This window comes from Meleagris gallopavo, chromosome 14, assembly GCF_905368555.1.
Source record: "Meleagris gallopavo chromosome 14, MGAL_WU_HG_1.1, whole genome shotgun sequence".
Taxonomy (NCBI): Eukaryota; Metazoa; Chordata; class Aves; order Galliformes; family Phasianidae; genus Meleagris; species Meleagris gallopavo.
Window position 1 is genome coordinate 7312490 of NC_139417.1, and position 19548 is coordinate 7332037.

Sequence of the window (19548 nt, forward strand, 5' to 3'; positions counted from 1 at the left end):
TGGAGGAATACTTCCTAGTGGATAAACCTTCACTCTATTAGCACAGCTGACAGGGGAATTAAATGCATTCTACAGCTTTGCAAGAAGGAAGAGTCCAAACTTACTATCCAGATAAGCAACACATTTCCAAATTCTGAGAGCTCCTAATAATTTTTAATATACTTTTGTGTACATCACCACCCAATGTCAGAGGAAATGACACACAGGTACATCTGTGCTACATGGTGTTAAGTTGTGTAGTCTGTTAGCAGAATGGATCTTCGCACATATGCTTAATTCATTGGAGTACTGCATGGAAATATGAACAAATATGGTTATATGAGCATAGTTCTGCAAAAAAGTTACCAAGATCTGACCCTCAGTAATTGTAATTTATTAAGGTACAGCCCAAGGTTAATGTCTTTATTTTGCTTCATATCCAGAGACAGCTAGATTGCAGCGCTGCACTGTCCTCCTTTTGTGCAGTGCATGACATATAGCTTTCAAGAGACATATTTTTGTACGCCAGTATTATAGTGCTTGCTTGCTTTCCCATAGTTTGCTTCCAGTGAGATTCCATCACGTAGCCTGAGGCACAATTTCTCATGTTAAACTCTGTGACCCTTGCAACAGTATTAGATGAGACTCGGTAATCTGGGACTCTTCAGCACAGCACCTCCCCACAAACAGTTATGTTCCATTGATTTCCAGGGTCTTAAAATCTAATGCTTGCTAAACTACTGTGCTATGTGTGGGGAGATGGAAGGCTATGCTTAAAAGTTTTGTGGAACTGCCATTTACATTTTTAGCTTGGGCTTTTCATGTTTTACTCCTACTGAACTCCTGGGGTGAATGTTGCATGAATACTTAAATGCTACTTTTTCTCGATGCACACAAGCTGAAATTACCTTAGCTGTACAAATGAATAAGTTTGTTCTGAACAGATTCAGTGTTGGAAAATTTTCTTCCTTGTTTGATTTATAATGATATCTGTTCAGATTAATTTGCTTGGTAAAATGTCTGCTCTTAGCTTGAAATAATTAATTCCTAAAACTCTGGGAAGAGAATTGATTGATGTCTTTGAAATGCCCCAGGTGAAATGATGATTGGCATGTGGAAAAGCAGGATGTAGGGGGAACGCACAAAAGGGGCATATTAACATGACTGTGTACAGTAAAGTCTACAGTAATCATTTTCTAAATGGCTTTCTGATCCAAGAAGGCACAAAAAAGAACCTTCCTTGTTGCTCAAGCTGAAATAGTGTCAGTGCCTGGACATGAGCAGATAGTTATTTAAATTTTTCCTACAGTAGAGACTTGATATCAATAACTGCCCTAACTAAGAGGCAGAGGATTTTGCTTCAGGGAGAAAGTGCTCTGTGCAGGAAGAAGGAAATGTGTTAGAATCAATTACTGATTTTAGTAATGATATGTCAAAAGAAAATATAAAATATCCTCGGAAGTGTAAGATCTGGAAAGGTACTATCCAGCTTTCATTTATAACAGAGAATGGGATTTACACTATTACACTATTTCAACTTTTTCCTTATACAGTGCAGTTTAATTTAAGGAGGTTACGTGAACTTCTAGCACACTCCTTACTGTGGTTTCCTTTTCATGTTGACATTATTTTTTTGTACAACTTGGTCTGATATTTCATTACCGTCTTCCAGTATAAAAAAAAAAAAAGATTTTTCTGACACTGAACCAACATCATAAAATAGGAAGGAGCTACTTTAGTGTGATCAAGTCATCTGCACAAATTAGCTAACGGTTGTGACTCTGTTGAAAAACAGTATTTTGCAGCTGAGAATTTTCTCTGTCAAGTAGTGTTACTGTGCTTTTTGTATCTGTTGTAGTTTTCAAGTAAATCAGTAGGAGACAATACTTTTGTAGCTATCCACATACTTCATCACTGTTTCATAGTTAGGTTAGGAAATGTATTTTAAGGGATGAACTTTGTAGGGAAGCTGGGAAACAGCTTGGACATGAACATGTAAAATATTCATTCCTCGAATCCTGGTTATTTGAGGTATATAAAAATGATAAAAAAATATAATTAAAATTATGACCTTGGATTGTAGGTTGTTGAATATCTACCCAGGCATATTTGGATAATGGAATAGCCTTAGTGCAAGATGATGCTGTGTATTCACTCACAGAGTCTAAGAACAACAAAATAATAACAAAAATTTGTGAATTTTTATAAATTATACATAAATTATACACAATCCAAGAGATAATCTACTACTTTGAAAAATGAAAACAATACATTTTAACCTAGAGAAGTCTGTATGTCTGTCTTCTGTCTGTTGGACTTTCCATCCTCATCCTATGGTATAACTGCTATTTTTCTCTTTTTGAAGTATAGGAAGGGATTTTATTAGTACTTTCCACAACTGCAGAGTTCTTCTGATGGATGCTGCAGACTATGAATATTTTCAAGCATTTCTGTCAACATGGGATATGGTTTATGTCAACTAACAAACATACAGCACGTAAATTGCTGCTGAGAGTTGCAAACTGTGTCATCAGCACATAAAGAAATAAAATAAAGATTCATGGATATAAATTACAATTAAAAGTTCAACAGTATGTGAACAATGACAAAAAAAATCCTTACCTTACTTAAAGTAGCCAAAATATGTTTTTTTTTTCCTATCATTAATATCTGACTGAGAATAATTCTATGCCATTGGATCTGAAATACATTTAATTATTAGCAACCCTTTTGAGTCTAACAGTAAGCATTCCTAAGTAGTATGGGTTTATTAAAGTGATTAAAAAATGTCTTACATGACCTGAAATATTCTTGGGCTTCACTCATTTTAGAGACAAGACTAAATATCCTATATTTTTCTATGTACTCCTAGTCAATTTTTATTATTGTTCTCATTATTTTCACAGTTCAGGTGCTTTCCTACAGGAGAGCCTAGAATTAGCATTCTTCCATGATTAAGTACATTTATTAACGTATTTTTTTTTTCCACACTGGCTCATGATACACTTCTACAAAAATAGGCTTTATCTCTTTCTCTCAGAGCTTTGAGCATGACACAATTATTTGTAAGATGTCTGTCCTGTCTTTTGTGCCTTTGTCTCCTCATCCCCTACGATTTTATGGCTGTTGAAATTAGAGGTTGTATCACGTGACTTAAGCCTTTGTTTAAAAGCTTTGTGCCTGATGATGATGATTATAGAAAACAGAAAAGCAATTATTTGTATGCTCTCATATTATTTTCTGGGTTGTAGATGTTTTCTTCTTGCAGTTGTTTCTTCATCTCTGTCTTGCAATCTTTATACTTAATTGCATCGCAAATACTTAAATGATTTACAGAATGTATGAATGCAATGCAGCTTTGAATAATTCTGAACTCAGTATCTGTAGTAACAAAAGCATCACATCTAGTCTGTGCTTCTCTGATTTCTATGTTTACTTCTCAGTACTAGAAGCACTGCAAAAGTAGATTTCAAACTGAGACTTCACAAATTTTCTTCAAGTTTTGCATGATCACTTTAAAGATAGGTAAAGAATATAATTTGTGTCAAATGGCATTTCCAGTGCATGATTTTAGCCGTGTGTCAAAGGATGAGTTTAGGCACTACAAGTCAATAAATGCAGGCTGTTACCAAAAGTTTTGATTGCATAGGAAAAAGTCTACTGCATGTAATAGAGCCTTCTCTAGAAGATATTGAAACATGATGAACCACAACCATTTTTGATTAAGAGACTTTTTCAATTTGCTACTTAAAAAGAGCCATGAATATTGCTCAGTCATACTTTCCTATCAACTCCTTCCAAGAGGCTGTCAAAATCAAAATTACCTATTATCTAGAATATTAGAACCAAAAAAAATTCATTTCTCAAGTGATGCAGAAAGGCTATAATCTGCAACTAGCAGATACATAAAACCACTTTCCTGCAAGGTGTGAAATTAAGAAATAAAATCTTGTCTGTCACTGTCGTATATGATTTTATGGACTATGCTTCTGAAAATTCAACATCCTGGAACTGTTATTTAAACAGTGATAGCCACATATTGTCCTGGGCTACTATATTTATGTTTTGAAATCCTTCCCTTGAATTGTTTGTCTTCACATTTTAAGATCTTCAGGACAGTGTTTGCACTGTCTTCCTAACTTTGGTCATTGTTTAATTTAAAAGGAATTTTGTTAGTCTGATTTAGTCAAGGTTGCATAGAATTTCCTATCTTCCCATATTTCTTTGTTTTAATTCTTACTGGCTATTGGACAAAGATACACAGACTTCTCTACTTGTTCCGTCTGGTTTTGCTCAAATTCTGCCTCAGATCCAATTCCCAGAGTCTCTTTGGACTGCTGCTTTGTTCTTGCAAAAGGCTTTTGCTTCACAGAACTAGTTTTTTAATTCTCTGTACTGAACAACAAGCCTTTTGGAAATGCTGGCATCACCGTGCAAGATGTGTACTGTGCTTTATCTTTCTTGTATCCTAGTCTGTGTCTCTGGTTGTGGATCTAATCTATATATTTCTAGTACATCCATATCACCATGGCAACTAGATGTCAGATACAAGCTACACGGTAACATTAGGTTTTTATATTAAAAGCCCTATTCTCTACCACTCCTTATTCAGCAGCTGTTGCTTAGTTACTTGGGGTTGGGCTTTTTCTTTTGACAAATGTGAGCCTATGAAGGTTTGCTAATGTGCACAATCTTAGGTATAGTTTTAAGAGACTTTTTGACCTGAGAACCTCTATTAATCATGATGTCTTCCATACGTCCTTGTTACTTCCTGAAGGAAGACGGTAATAACAATTTGCCACTGATCTATAATGGTAGAAAATTACTCGGTCTTCTTTCATCTTTCCATTTTCTTTATTACGCTTTTTTTCTGGTGAGTATTAGCTTGTCTGATGGTTGGATGGAAGCTGTGGAGTCAGTATTTCAGCTCCTGTGTTAAAGAGGTGGAAGTAGCAGCTACTTAATGCTGCTCCTACCATTCATTTGGGTCTGTGTTAACCCATATATGCGGTAACACATATATAATGGCACATCCACAACATGCATTGGACCTCAATTGAGAGCATTAGCAAGGCTCCTGCAGATAATGAATCCTGTTACAAGGATCCTTGTTAGCTTATGCTCTGCCATGCTAGTTCAGCTCATTGACTTCCAGCACCAGAATGGGTACCTTGATATTGCTGTGCACTGCACGTACCTGGATATGTTGCATGAATAAGCTGAGTGTGAGCACAGGGATCCCTGTTGCCTCAGTGTTCATGACCATGAACTCACACTGGGTTCTGCTGATTTACCTCTGCAGGAAAGTATCTCAGGTTTGTATGTTCAAACTGAATTTTTCCCACACTTTTGCAACTAATTTGGTTTACTTCGAGATAATGTAGTATTGGAATGGCCAATGACAGAAATGGCACATTAACCATTTGCAGGGCAAGAGTGTGAATTACTATATATATATATATATATATATATATTATATATATATATATATATATATATTTCCAAGAATAAAGTAAATGAAACTCAAAAGTAAAAGTAACTGATGATTGGATGAGAATGGATGGATAAGAAGCAAGGTATTGGCAACATCTCTTTGAATCAATGATCTAACTGATGTTCCAGAACTAACTGAAGTAAGATGCGATTGGTTGAGACTTTTAAAATAGTTTTTAACTCAAGCAGTATTACTCTCCACAATCTCAACATCTCTGATTTGGAAGCATGACATGTTTGGGATGCTAATTGGAAGTGAGTTGGATAAGTTACTTCAGCTTCACTTTTGATTATCTTGAAAATTACCCATTTTATCCAAGCATGCCTCAAGTGAGACAGGTTCTCTCCTGGCCTGTTTACAATCAGCATCACTGAATGAAAAGCATCTTAAACATCTTAGCACTCATTTTGTGAGACAGAAGCTGGTTTTTTGTTGTTGTTGTTGCCTTATACATGAGTTTCATGTCTGAAGCAGAAGTTAGTGCCAAAGCCAGGCATTCTTTATTTAATAAATATGTTTGCAGAAAGATACAGAATTCTTTTTCCATCATTAACAATAGGAATAAATTAGGAATAAATTCTACCCAAGCAACTTTTGGAAACTTCAGCAAAGGAGCTATAGTCTGGTCCTAGAAGCAGTTACTTTGTCTTTCTATGGAGAATCTCTTGAAGGCTTTCATTCTTCAGTAGCTTCTGGTGTGGAAACTTGATTCCCTCTCTTTTCCTGAGCAATATAACTTAAAAAAAAAAAAAAAAAAAAAAAAAACACTGAAAATGAATTATAACAGATTTGTTCTCCTTCAGTGCACTAAGTTTTCTTACTTGTAAACACAAGTTTTTCATTATTTTAATGATAATAAACAATCAAAATATGTTCTGTTATTGACTTAAAATAACAACCAGGAAATTTACTGAAGGGAGCTTTCAGTGTGGAGTATATTAATGAAAAAAATTCTCATGATTCAATACATTCAATGGATACATTCAGTACAACTCAGTGGATTGAGTTTACCTCCTATAAATACATTGGGGAATTTATTTTTCAGTTTGTTTTCTTTACTTAAAGATTTTTCAAGACTTTATTTCTCCCATGAACTATGTTGGGAGAACATTTTTATCTTTACACCTAAAAGTAATTGACATAATAGATCTGGGTTCCTGAAAACCTTTAGTGCTGAATATTAGAAAACATTTGAATAAATGGTTGTAAAGGAAATGGAAAAATTGTAGCTTTTTTTCAATATGGAGTAGAGAAGATTGACATTTACAGAATCATAGAAGTCTCTCCAGAGATGCTTTTTATTCATTTTGTCTAGTATTCTATAATAGAGTAAATATTTCCCTCTCTATCCTGCCACATAACACAGATTCATCTTAGATTTTTCTTGGATCTGTTTAGTGTGAAGAGGAGAAAAGGAGGCCTGCTCTTCTGGTCAAGTATTAGTACGCTTGGCTAGAATGTAAACTGTTTCAGAATACCATTTGGCTAAAATCCTGCAAAGATATTTTTACACTGTACTTTATCTAGGTGTCTTTCTGGCAGCTTTTATTTGGCACATTCCTAAAGGAGCAAATAATGTTAAGAATCCATAAGTGTTTTTGTAATGTATTTGTCCCAAGATGCATTTGTTCGTCTGCTCAGTGTTTTCAGTATGAGGTTTTAATGTCAGCTTCAGAGGTATTGAATCAAACTTTGTCATATCAGTGAGGGTTTTTCCAACTTTTTGTTTGAGTAGAACTTCCGTTCTTCTCAATAGTGCAAATGTTCTTTTGTGCAAGAAGAAAGAATCACAAAAGGCTCTTAAAGCAGCATTAAGAGGAGATTGACTTGAGAGAGTGAAATGCAATTATTTGTTCATGATAATAGATAAGTGCTCTTATTGGTGGTAATTAACACATTCATACAGTGTTGATACTCCCGGGAATGTATCAATAGATGTTTAAATTATTTAGTATGTGGTTTAATCTTACAGACCACAGCATTACCCTCTGAAGGTTCTCATGTCTCCATTTGTTGTGCACAACAGGCATGTTCTGATGGAAGGACTTTAACAAGGACTTTAATTCAAATTCTTCTTATAGGACCTCCTTGCATTGTGTGGTGTAACTAAGTTAGCCCGTTTCTGTAGTTCTATGTCTCTGGTTATCAAAACAACAGAAATCTTACATTTATTGTAAATTGTAAATTTACAGTTTGTATGGCTGATTTTTAAACAGTTTTAGTAAAATTTTGTGAGCAGGTCTATCCTTGGGCAGTTTCTGCAAGGATGACTTCTATTTCAAAGGCTGTACCTTGGCTTTGTCATATATCACTTTGACAACAGTTCTGCTACAGTTGCTTCTTCTGGTATGTTGTGCATTAAACATCTTACAGCACAGTTGGCTTCATTTAGCAGCAGTCATGTTTGCTTTCTTTTCCTGTAATTTGCAATATGTTCCACTGGCTTCCTGTGTTGTTTGTCCTGATGCTTTTTCCTGCCCTGCCACTTGTACGGATTTAGATTTCCTGGTCCATCAGCCTGTTCAGAAATTTCTTCTTCCCATCTGTTCAGAACTGGCTGTTTTTTCAGTCTTTAATTTTGTTTTTGCAATTAAATTGTTGTATCTAGAGAGTCTCTATTTGATTTAATTCCCATGATCTGAGCACTTGTCTTCTCTTACCTACCTGGAAAATTTATTTCTAAGGGCATTTTTTCATGTGTTTCACTTTTTCTCAGTCATACCATAGCATCCTCCAGCTCAGCCAAGTGTTATTTTCTTAGCTGTCTTTCAGTTTTCATAGTTTTCAATTAATATCCTGCAAAAATGTGGAAAAGGGGTACGTTCTTTTAAAAATATAGAAATACCGTTTTCTGTGGTCACATCAATTTATGCTTTGATTCTCTCATCACTATGAAGCTTTCAAATTGAGTTCTCCTCAGCTTTTTATGGCTTTTTATTAAATTAAAATATTAATATTTTAATTTAATTAATATAATTAAAATAAATTAAAATGTATTAGTGATAGCTGTAACTGCCCTATGTGCTCAACTTGTGGGACAGCAGCACTTACAGGAGAATGTTGGTAGTTCATCTGGGGATGGACAGTGTGTGACTTCTGCTCCAAACTCCTCCTTCAATTAAAAATAAATAAATAATAATAGTAATTGTTCACTTTAAATATTCACCTTCCTACTGGTTGCTTTTAGCCGTTATATCTATTTTAAGTTGAGCAGGGCCAGGTTAGTCGCTGAATGGGTATCCTCAAAGGTAGTTGTTTTGCTGCAGGAACTTTCTTATAATTCAGTAGGCAGCAATCTAGAAGTGAGGACTGAAACTCTCCTCCAAAATTAGTTAGTGTTAGGAGGACTTTACCACTGTACTCCTGTATTGCAAGTGGACTAAAATTGAATCTCAGATCATCTTGTTCACTCAGTAAATTAAAAAAAAAAAAAAAAAAACAAAACCAAACATCCGCCATAAAACTCAGTGTGAGAATAAACACATCTGGCAATATTCCAATTCTTCTACTGCCGTTTCAAAGGAAAAGAGAAGTGTTATTAGAGAAATGTTGGAAGCTGAAACAACTAAATAGCTACCACTGTGTCTCTATGCAATCATGCACTTGAAGTCTTTACCGCCCCATGTATGTATGAAAAGGGAGCGTGATTTTTGACATCATTGGTTCGTGGATCTCAGGACATGAAGCAAAATAGGCAAGCACTTTCTTTTTTGTCTACAGATGCTTTGATGTGTTAGTCGATGCATCCACAGTACCCAGTAGAGGGGGAGGCTGGGGAAGAATGAATAAAGCAAAGGCAATTGCCAAAATTGGCATCCAGCCCCAGCTCTTGAATATTGGACCACCCTGAAAAGCATTCATATTAGCGTTGAGTAGTATAATTATTCAATTGTTGGTGTATGTCCCAGTAAAGTATGTGATTTTGTTATTCTTTAAAATATGACCAGACTAAATACGTTGTCAGTGTCATCAAAACTATGCTAATATTGTCGCTATCTTTGAGCCAAAAAAAGTGCTGGATTTTGCATTCTTTTCCAGTGCTTGTTCCTATAGGCTGTGCTTGTACTGCTTCATTGTATGACAGCACAGCTCTGCAATGTTAGGGGCTGTCCTTGAGGTCAGATGCTGCAAAGAAGAACACCATTTTGGATGCCAGAATCTTTGACAGCTTTCCCTGAGAAATTAATGATCACATTACAAAGGCAATATGCTAGAGGAAAAAACAAAGATTTAGTGGTAACAATTTTTCTAGGTAATAAAGCAGACGATGGAAAAGAAAGGGTAGTATTCTGCATTTTTTTCATAGTAACTGAATTCCTCAGCAGATCTCCCTTATTTTTCTATACAGGAAAAACTAAAGAGCAAAAGGCATTGAGTATTATTATTTTATTTCTGTAGCCTTATCTCACTGTAGATATTTTTACAAATTCTTTGTATTAAAATACTTTCTGTTGTAGCGTTAACCTTTGTCATGCTGTTGTACATCTTTAAATCTGCACACCTTGGTTGCCTTTGTTGAGTCTTCAGTCCTGTTTCTTGAGGTCAGCAGTATCTATGACAGCAGTTTAATTGTTACATGCAGTTATACTGTTATTTTACCTTTATATTTCACATTGCTGTCAATGTTCCTATTTTCTTGAGGCTAGTTTTTATTAAATATCTACACAAACAGCAGTGGAACAAAACACCATATTATTGCAACCAAGCCCATCTAAGAGGCCGGGGAAAATAAATACTTGAATTGTATTTACCTGTTATTGCCAGGAAGCACAAACAGAAATTGTATTTCAGGACGTGTGGCTGAAACTGTTTGCACTTACTGTCTTTGAACATCTGTCTCTATAACATCACAGAAATGATTCGTATTAATAATAATAATTCGTTAATATTATTAATAAAAATAATTCGTATTAAATTCTCCTCTTTTTTTTTTTTTCTTCCCTCCCCCAGATTCCTAAATATTCACAAGCACTTAGTTCCATAACAGTTTTGGGGATACAGATGACATTCACCTGCAATATGAAAACAATGCTTTTTCAAATGAAGTAGTTGGGGCAATGTCAGTAGAATTACTAAAACTAAGAACTGCCCAGAACCACATAATATAATAATGTATCTGTTATTAGAAACAGATAATATTTTAATGAGGCTATAAATTGAGAGCTCAGATGCATCTTGGATTGTACAAATTCAAAGAGATGCATTCATCAGACATAACCAAATTTACAACAAGGAGTTTGGTTTGGAAATCATTCTACCTGCAGATACAGTATCCAGAGAGAGATGATTTCCACTTCTGGGCTATCTGCCTGAAGTTGGTGCTGTGGATAATTTTTTTTTTCCTGCTCTATTCTTCCTCCAGTATAATAAGAATTAAACTGTGACCTAATTTACTTTAAAAAAAAAAAAAAAAAAAAAAAAAAAAGTGATGCATAAAATGTGACTTATAAATTGCTCTTGGCATATTGTATTAATAACAGCCAGTGTAATAGATACGCAGGTTGTAGGAAGGTAGTGAATTGCCACCAGGATTAATTTTAAAGGAATCTGGTCATCACAGATTGCATTTTAATTGCAGTCTCTTGTTTAATATGCTTGCTTAATGCTTCTTTCAGTACCAAAAAAAAAAAAAAAAAAAAAAAAGCCTATTAGTTTCAGTGTCATTGAATTAATATTTTAGGTCATCAGCAAGCGTTTGGATGATTAGTGCTTAGAGCTGTCAACATAATGCAGAATATAGACTCAAATAATCATGTTCAAGGAAAAATTTTTATGGTTGTATTTCACTGGAGTTTTCTAATTCATAATGTGTGTGTATATATATATATTATATATACTATATATATATATACTATATATATATATATATATAAAAACACAGTAAGCAGCACCCCATGGATGGGCTAATAAAAGTAATCTGCTACCATGGTGCTATGGATAATTTAATATAAATTCATTTTAAAAATAGCTTTATATATGTATTTATTACATAAATATGTATTTTAAATGCCAGTAGGTGGATGTTAGATTCAGTTGAAAGCTTAACAGCATGGACAGCAAGGCTTGTCTCATGATCTGATGGAGATGATGTGTACATAGAATCCAAAGGAAATAATCTTTGAGTGGGGAGTCAAAGTGAAGGTTCTGCTTCACTGAGGGCACTGTGGCACAGATCACCTAGGGAAGAGCATTAATGCTTAGCCTCTGAGGAATGCAGGATAGAAGATACCTGATCTGCTCAATATTGCAAAGAAATATTGTAAAATGTGCAGTGTTGGAATGAGATTCAAATACAAATTGCAAAGAAACACTAGAGATTATTTTAAATATAAGTTAAGGTGTAATTATTCCATTTAGGATCAGTTTGGCTTTTCAGTCATACTGGTAACTGAAGGGTGTATGGAGAACTTAATGCCCTATTGATTCTGAGAACAGCTTCCAGTTCCTACAAGAAGATTTTCCTAGAAACACCTCAGTGATTCAGTTTCTCCATCAGAAGATGTGAATAAGATTGCAGTGGACTGAGAAAGGGATTCTCACTTCAGTACATCATTTCTCATTTAATGTTTAAATGCTGAACAGTGGATCTCAGCCCAATCAGTATTTTGAAATGCTGAAATATTTCTGAAAACTAATGACAGATCACATGATAGCAGTCTTGACAGTTGATTCCTGATGTCTCATTTGCAGCTTGTTATTGGAGACTTGGAAATACCCAGACAATGGTTCTTGCCAGCTAGACAAAATTGAAGAAGTACATTGGACTGGTGACATTTGATACATTTGATTGGATTTTAAATGTATATTTCATCTTCTAGAGAAACAAGTAACTATGCCAGACATGTTTTAAAAACAAAATCTGTTTTCTTGACCTTGACTTTTCTTGACCAAAATATTTAGATGAAAGTAATACTTAAAGATATGTAGCTCAGACATTTCACTTTTTGTACTGTTTTTCTTGATGAGTGTAAGGAAAGATAACAATTTACCTTTACTCCATTAAAATCACTCTGATCAGTCTTTCTGATCACATTCTGAAATGAGTGAAATACCATTATTTCATGAGTTAATGAAAGCATTATTTCAAATGTTTGAACAAATGTTAGTGTGCATGTACACTTCTACAAATGAAATAATACATCTGTGGTTTTAATTCTGTTTATTGCTGCCTCCATTACTGATTTCATGTACAGATTGAATTGAGAATGCAATATATCCTAATTGCTTCTCATCTGTCAACTACATTTGACATCACAGTTTGAAGTTGAGTAACTTTTTTAGATGTGTTCATTTACTCCTGAAAACCAACTGCAACATAAAAATGTACTTGAGCAGTCTGGGATTGCAGGAATTGCTGCCTGGGGGAGTTACTAGGATGTAATAAACAGAGATAACTTATTTTCAACATCAAGGATTTGTTATGTACTTCTCTTTCTCTCTTTCCTTCTCTCTCTAGGGGTCAAAAATAATAGGATGTTGTTGTGAAATCTGGGTCCAGTGCTTTCTGAACACAATTAGTGTTATATGCTATAAGATTTTGTGTTTGGTATATGCCATTTATTCACCCAAGTATGAAATAAGAAGTATTTTACTTTATGTTCTCACAAGTGAACTTTCAAACAGAGTAATACTGACCTTGCAGAATTGAAGACTAAAAGAAATGTATAAAATGTTGCTATGAGACGTTCTAAGCATTTAGGGAAAATAAATAATCGTTAGGTTTACTCATTTATGTTCTCCAAAAAAGTGATATAGGAGTTCCAAATAAATGGCCTGCGTAGCAATTTTAAGTAAGTTATCTACAAAATGTACATGGTTTCTATGTGTCATTTTAACCATACTTCCATTATGGAAGTATTTTGAATCTCTTAAATGATACAGGAAACTGAAATACTTTGCACTTACTGGATTTTAGGGTACTGAATAAACTGAAGATGATAACAGTTTTTTTCTCTCCTTAGATCCAGCCATTGTAAATGGAGTTTATTGGTCAGAATCCTTAAATAAGGTGTTTGTTGATAATTTTGATCGTGACCCTTCTCTCATCTGGCAGTACTTTGGAAGTGCAAAAGGATTTTTCAGACAGTATCCAGGTAAGAATAATAGAGGTTACAGAGAAACAATAAAGAATGCTATGGCTGCACATTTCTATGGAACACTGTCACAAATCAGTAGTTTCACAGATACTTGGAGGTTCGGTTTTACTTATCTAGTTTTCAGAGAGAGATTCCTAATCAACATTTTCAACGTTCTGAGTTTTTTTTCTGCTAATTTTCATTTGAAAATATAAGCCCCTAAGATAACTCCTTCTCATAGACGGAAGTGTTCTTTTAGCTGACAGTTTAGCAACAAACGGTTGGTTGGTTTGATTTTAGACCTGAAATCTGAAGGTTAATTTGTTCCATACTATACTATAAGCCTATATGTCTCAAAGGGGCTGAACTGAATGTATATTATGTTTGTATTAATTTTAGATTATGGCTGAGTTCTCAAGCTGTATGATACGGAAGAATAGAAAATGTCTTTATTTTAAAGGCTGTAACTTCTTTAAAAAAAAAAAAAAAAAAGGAGTTTTTACCATATTTTGCTTGACTCACAGCCTGGAGGTACTAGACATAGTGACTGGTCAAAACACAAAATGTGCAGCCTGTGAGTGCAGCTGCAAGCAAGTACAGGCTATTATCAAGTTAGCAAGTATAGCTGTATAGCAATACCTGCTGAGATCACCCATGAACTGTAAGTACTCATGGCTTGAAAGGAACTTGGCCAGCCTGTCTAGAATCTGGACAGGACTGGAGACCAGGTACAATATTACTTCGGTGACAAAAATATGATGAGCATGGAAAGATTGAGGAGGTTTTCACCTTACAGTAGGCTAAAAACGAGTGAGGAAGCCATACTGTTTCTGGCAGTCCTCTTTCATTATTGTTTTCCAGCATTTGCTGTATTATAATAGCATTGACTGTGAGATTGATTGAAGTACGAAACTGTTAAATGCTGCTTTGCCACAATATCACAGAGATGTTTTGAGCAGTTACCATGCAAAATGTTGTAATTTAATCTTTTCATCTCTTTGTCTAAATAGGAATTAAATGGGAACCTGATGAGAATGGAGTTATTGCATTTGACTGCAGAAATAGAAAATGGTAGGCAATGGATGTATATTATGTTTAAGAAATGAGGAATTAAAAAAGTTCATTATTTTAAGGAACAAGATGTTTTGTATTTCATATTAGGTACATCCAAGCAGCAACTTCTCCAAAAGATGTGGTAATTTTAGTAGATGTCAGTGGCAGTATGAAAGGACTTCGCTTGACTATCGCTAAACAGACAGTTTCATCTATTTTGGATACCCTTGGAGATGACGACTTCTTCAATATAATTGCTGTGAGTGTCTCAGATTTTTCTTCCATTATTTTCTTCCATCTTTTGTTGCCATCCATTGTATTTTACATCACACAGTAAACTTGAAAAATGCTTCAGGCAAGTGATTGTTATAAGATGGCATTTGTAGCTACTGGACAAACTGATTTTCTGATGCAAGCCTCTTCAGGTGATGACAGTGTTTTCAAACTCTTGTTTTCTAGGAGTTGCAATCTAAAACTCCTTAAGCTGTCATAAGATTGGGAGTGGCAAAGAATAGCAATCTGTTTTGTAGTTTGCACTTTTTACATTACCTTACTTTCTAATTTGGGGATTTCTTTCTCTTTATCTCCACTGTTTTCATCTTACAGATTCTTCAGTAAAGTGCAATATACAAAATGCTGATTGTGTAAAAATTAATAGAATTAGATGTTTGCTCTTGCTGAAGCTTGCATGGCAAGATAAAATGTCAATTTACCTCCCAATTTTTATTTTTTTTTCTCAGTGTGAATTAAAAATGTATTGTATGTGTACCGAGTTAATTGAGTTTCAGAAATGTGAGATGCTCATGAACCACAACTCTAAAGCATGCTAATGAATATAAGAACCCACTGCATGCCACCGTTCTGCTGACCTATTTTAAATCTACCATTTTTATTTCTAATATTCACATTTTTCTTCTAATTATAACACAACACTTAATATTGATAACTAAGTCAATCCACATGCTACTGCCCAAAAAGTGCAGTTTAGTCATCTATAAAACTGTTTGAAAAGTGGTGCCTGATATTTAGCTTTAAAGATTTATTAAGTTCTGGGACATTTTTTCCATGTTGATGCTATGATATGACAATATTTTGCAAATAACAGCACGGGTTTTTTGAAGCTTTATGGGGAGGTATTACTGCTGCTTACTTACAGTGATAATTTAGATCATAAATAGTACCTAATGTTTTGATGTATCAAATAGTATTCACACATTTTAAATAAATAACAAGAGGCTGGTTTTACAGCTATTTAAACATAATGAGAATGATGTGGGTAAGGATGGTTTGACCATGGCTTAAACTGACATCACAACTGTGATTTGGCAGGGGAGGAATTGATAGTTTAATAATTTTCCCTTTGTGGATATTGTTTTGCTTTTAAGTAATATGATAAAACAATTTATTAGTACGTGGTTTTCTCATGCATCTAAATCCTAAGAGTGTTTTTAAACTATCAAATGCAAGGATTTTGGCTTTCCCTTGTTGCAAAGAAAGCATCCTTTATATTCTAAAGTAAATGATACCATTAATATGAAAGCAAATCATCGAGACTGTCCTCCAACACACCTGTGATTAGTGTTAGTTTAAAAAGCCACCATAATAAGTAGTAAAAACATGTCAACTAAGTAATTACTAAGACATTTGACTTGCCATTTTTAGTGTATAATCTCTGATTTTTTAGAACTCATAACAGTTATTGTAAGCGATGTGGAAAGACTATGAAATATTTATGGAAAGAGATTTTCTGGTTTTTTGTTTGTTTATTTGTTTTTACTTTGGGAGAAACAAAATGTTCGTCTACAACAAAGAATGTGAAGCAAGGATCCAAAGCAAACCTTTTGCTGAAGTAATAGTACTATGTACAAATATTTCAATACACTTAAGTATGAAGTAATGTCATATCTTTAAAACTGTAATTGAAACTAAACAGAGCTGTGCATAAAAAAGTATTCACAGTGGCACAAGGCAGCTGATGGCCCCCTTCCACAGCTCCCAACACTGCAACCCCTCTTGCTCGGTAGTACAGGAAATTCTTATAATAAGAGATGTAATTACTATGATAATTATAGCATGTGTACTAGGTGATTTCTTCATCTAAAGGTTTTGTGGTTTTGGTTTTTTTTCTATTCTATAGCTTCTTTCAGGGTGATTATGTGTTTGTTTGTTGAAATAAGCAGGAGTACTGAGTGAGAGTGCAATTTTATTCTTTTCAGCTCAGATGTTTAGTTTTAGTAGGACACTTGTGGGATGGTTGCTGTGCAAATATGGCCCTGCAACTGTTCACTTTTCACTATTCACAAAGAGGTGCTGCAGAGATGGAGGAGGCTGTGACAGGATTGGCAGTGAGTGGGAGAGGTGTTATTCTGTCATATGGAAGAAGGGTTTTAAGGAGTTGTTTTGAACTAAATATCACAAAATAACCCTCACTGTCTCCTCACGAGGCAAAAGCGGTAATTTAAAGAAAGCACACAATTTGTTTGCTTGAAAATGTAACAAGCTGCTAACAGCAGTGCTGTGGAGAGGGCAGCCAACCTTTCTGTGAGGAATGGCACAGGTAGGCTGGCACTGCATTACAGACTCCCTTTAAAATGTGATGTGTTAGAGGAAGGTATACTGAGGGTCTGCAGTAAAGCCAGGGGTACTGTGACTAATGCTCAGCAGAAGTGACTTTTGAAGCACTGATACCAGCCAATACCTGAAATGAATGTTTAGATGGCTGCTCTGAGAGACCTGGGATGAAAAATGCAGTATCTCCTTCTCTTCCCAGGTGAAATTGTGAGGCAGAATAATTCTGGACAAGCAATACGTGTGTAAGATTAAGTGAAAGTTTTGAACCTGAACAATTGTATGGCTTTACTACGCACAGTGATTAATGGAGGACTCTTATGAGGAAGTGTGTCAGGAATTAGGAGTCAGATGGATTAAGGAGTTCACTCACCCTAAAGCATGCCTGCATTTTGAAGGAAAAGAAGGAAATAAAGGGGAAATAGTGGTGAAAGATGTGATAGAGGACTTAAAGATATTTATAGGCAAAATGAAGCTAGCAGAAGGTTTACACAAACAGATGAGAAACTTCTGTGTTTGTTACAGGAAAGAAGGGAGAACACTTTTAAGTTTACTAAAAGAGAAGATGAGATTAGAGAAAGGCAAGATGTTTTATAATTTATCTGTTGAAAGAAGGCAGGCCTTGTTTAAAAAGTGTCAGGGTTGATAAGTGAGAAAACAGAGCAGCATTGTGGGAACAGGAATGAGTTACCTTGTAAAAGGCGATCGGGTGACAAAGATCATACGTCCCTAATGCAGCTCAGTCTCAAATCTTTGTTCTATGGACAAGTGAGACTGCTGTAAGCCAGGGTCAAATTTGGAAAGAAATTGAGCATTGAAGAAACAGTTATATATATCAGTAGAAGAATGGGGAGTGGAGCTTAGTAGATGGAGAACTGAAGTCTGAAAAGCACTTGTGCAAAATTTGTGATGATCGAATCTGTTAGTTTTTTATTCTCCCTTTACTATATTCCACTGTACAAAAAGTTTCTAAAAAGAATTTAGTTTGTTTTTTGTGTTGTCATACATTTCCCTATTCTGTACACAAAAAGAAATTGAGAATTCTCATTAATGATAATGGGAGTTATGATCAGTACACACTAACATCATTAAAAATTCAATTAACGCTTAAAAATATTCAGTAAAATAGAGAAACAAAACAAAACCTGCCAATCCTGAAAGTTACTAGCTATACATTAACTGAGTTGATTCATATCCACCATGCCCATTTGATTTTTCACTAAAATACCTTTCTAACTTTTAAGTAGAAGAAAGCAGAATTCAGTGCAAGTCTTTCCGGAGAGTAAACACAAAAAACATAATGTTAAAAATCATTTCAGTTTTCATGTTCAGTTTGGAAAATCTATCTGAAATTGTTGGACTGATGATTGAATTGCAAAACAACCTGTTTTGCAAGAGAAATTTTGTGCTGCCTTTGTTAAAATTTAAGGTCAGTTTACTGGCACATGAAAGGGATGCTGGCAACAAGAGAAAAGGCATATTTTTTCAATTTACTTTGAAGCCTAACTCCAAGTCATGCATTAAATTAACAATATTATCATAAAAGAAGTACTAATTCTGTTCAATGTTGAAATTTTTCAAATGCTTTTACAAAAAATGTAAACTCTACATTAAAAGAATAAAATATTAACTGAGCTGAGAATGCCAAATCGATTTTAATGCTGTTGTCACGCCATATTAGGAAAATATATTAGAGGAGTTTTATTTGTTCATTCGGGGCACAGTAGCGTAGTTCCTGGTTTCAATTTGCTGAATTTTCCATTATAAGTATTTTCTGTATCGTCCTGTTTAAGTCCTTGTATTCATTCAGAATGTTTAAACCTATTTTTTAACTGACCTGAGTAATCAGATTCTGTGTAGGTAACATGGCAGGAGACTGAGCGAGGGGAAGGCAGCCAACTGTCAGTCTCCATATAACTGCTCCAAGCCATGGGTTGTGCTTGTATGTGTGTGGGAATGCTAGGACAAGCTTGGAAATACCTGAACAAGAATTAAAGGAATAGGTTTGGCTTCGTTGTTTGGTCTTAGGGTGGGCTGAAATGGATATCTTGAGCTGTGTGAAATCTTTTATCTGTGTTGTTGCACAACACAATATGAAAGTTATTTGTTTCTGTGAATCTTGTTCCAGACTGCTGAAATACAGCAAAGAATAAACTGAAGTAAATGCAAACTACTTGCATAGGTTTAGAGCAACATTTCATATTTTCAGAGTATGGGTATCTGATTATACAAGATAAATCAGCAGCTATCTGTGATTCTTCTCAGTTCTGATTTTGGCCCACTCATTTATTTTATGCTGTGCAAAGAAACAATTAGATTGGCAAAATAAAAATTAATAAAGCAAATAAACATAAATAAATATTTTAATACTAGTAATAA

At 34.7% G+C, this 19548-nt stretch overlaps 1 protein-coding gene across 10 annotated transcripts in view; it reads left to right on the plus strand.

Moving 5' to 3' along the window:
- Window positions 1-19548, plus strand: part of CACNA2D3 (calcium voltage-gated channel auxiliary subunit alpha2delta 3) — a 396960-nt gene that overhangs the window by 164747 nt on the left and 212665 nt on the right. For all 10 annotated transcript variants that reach the window (XR_014886317.1, XR_014886318.1, XR_014886319.1 and 7 more), the window contains 3 exons: window positions 13435-13566; window positions 14559-14619; window positions 14710-14860. Coding sequence is in view for 7 of the 10 variants with exons in the window: in XM_085235720.1 (XP_085091846.1) it covers window positions 13435-13566; window positions 14559-14619; window positions 14710-14860 (344 nt within the window). In the remaining 3 variants the exon portion in view is untranslated. The remainder of the gene's footprint in view (window positions 1-13434; window positions 13567-14558; window positions 14620-14709; window positions 14861-19548) is intronic.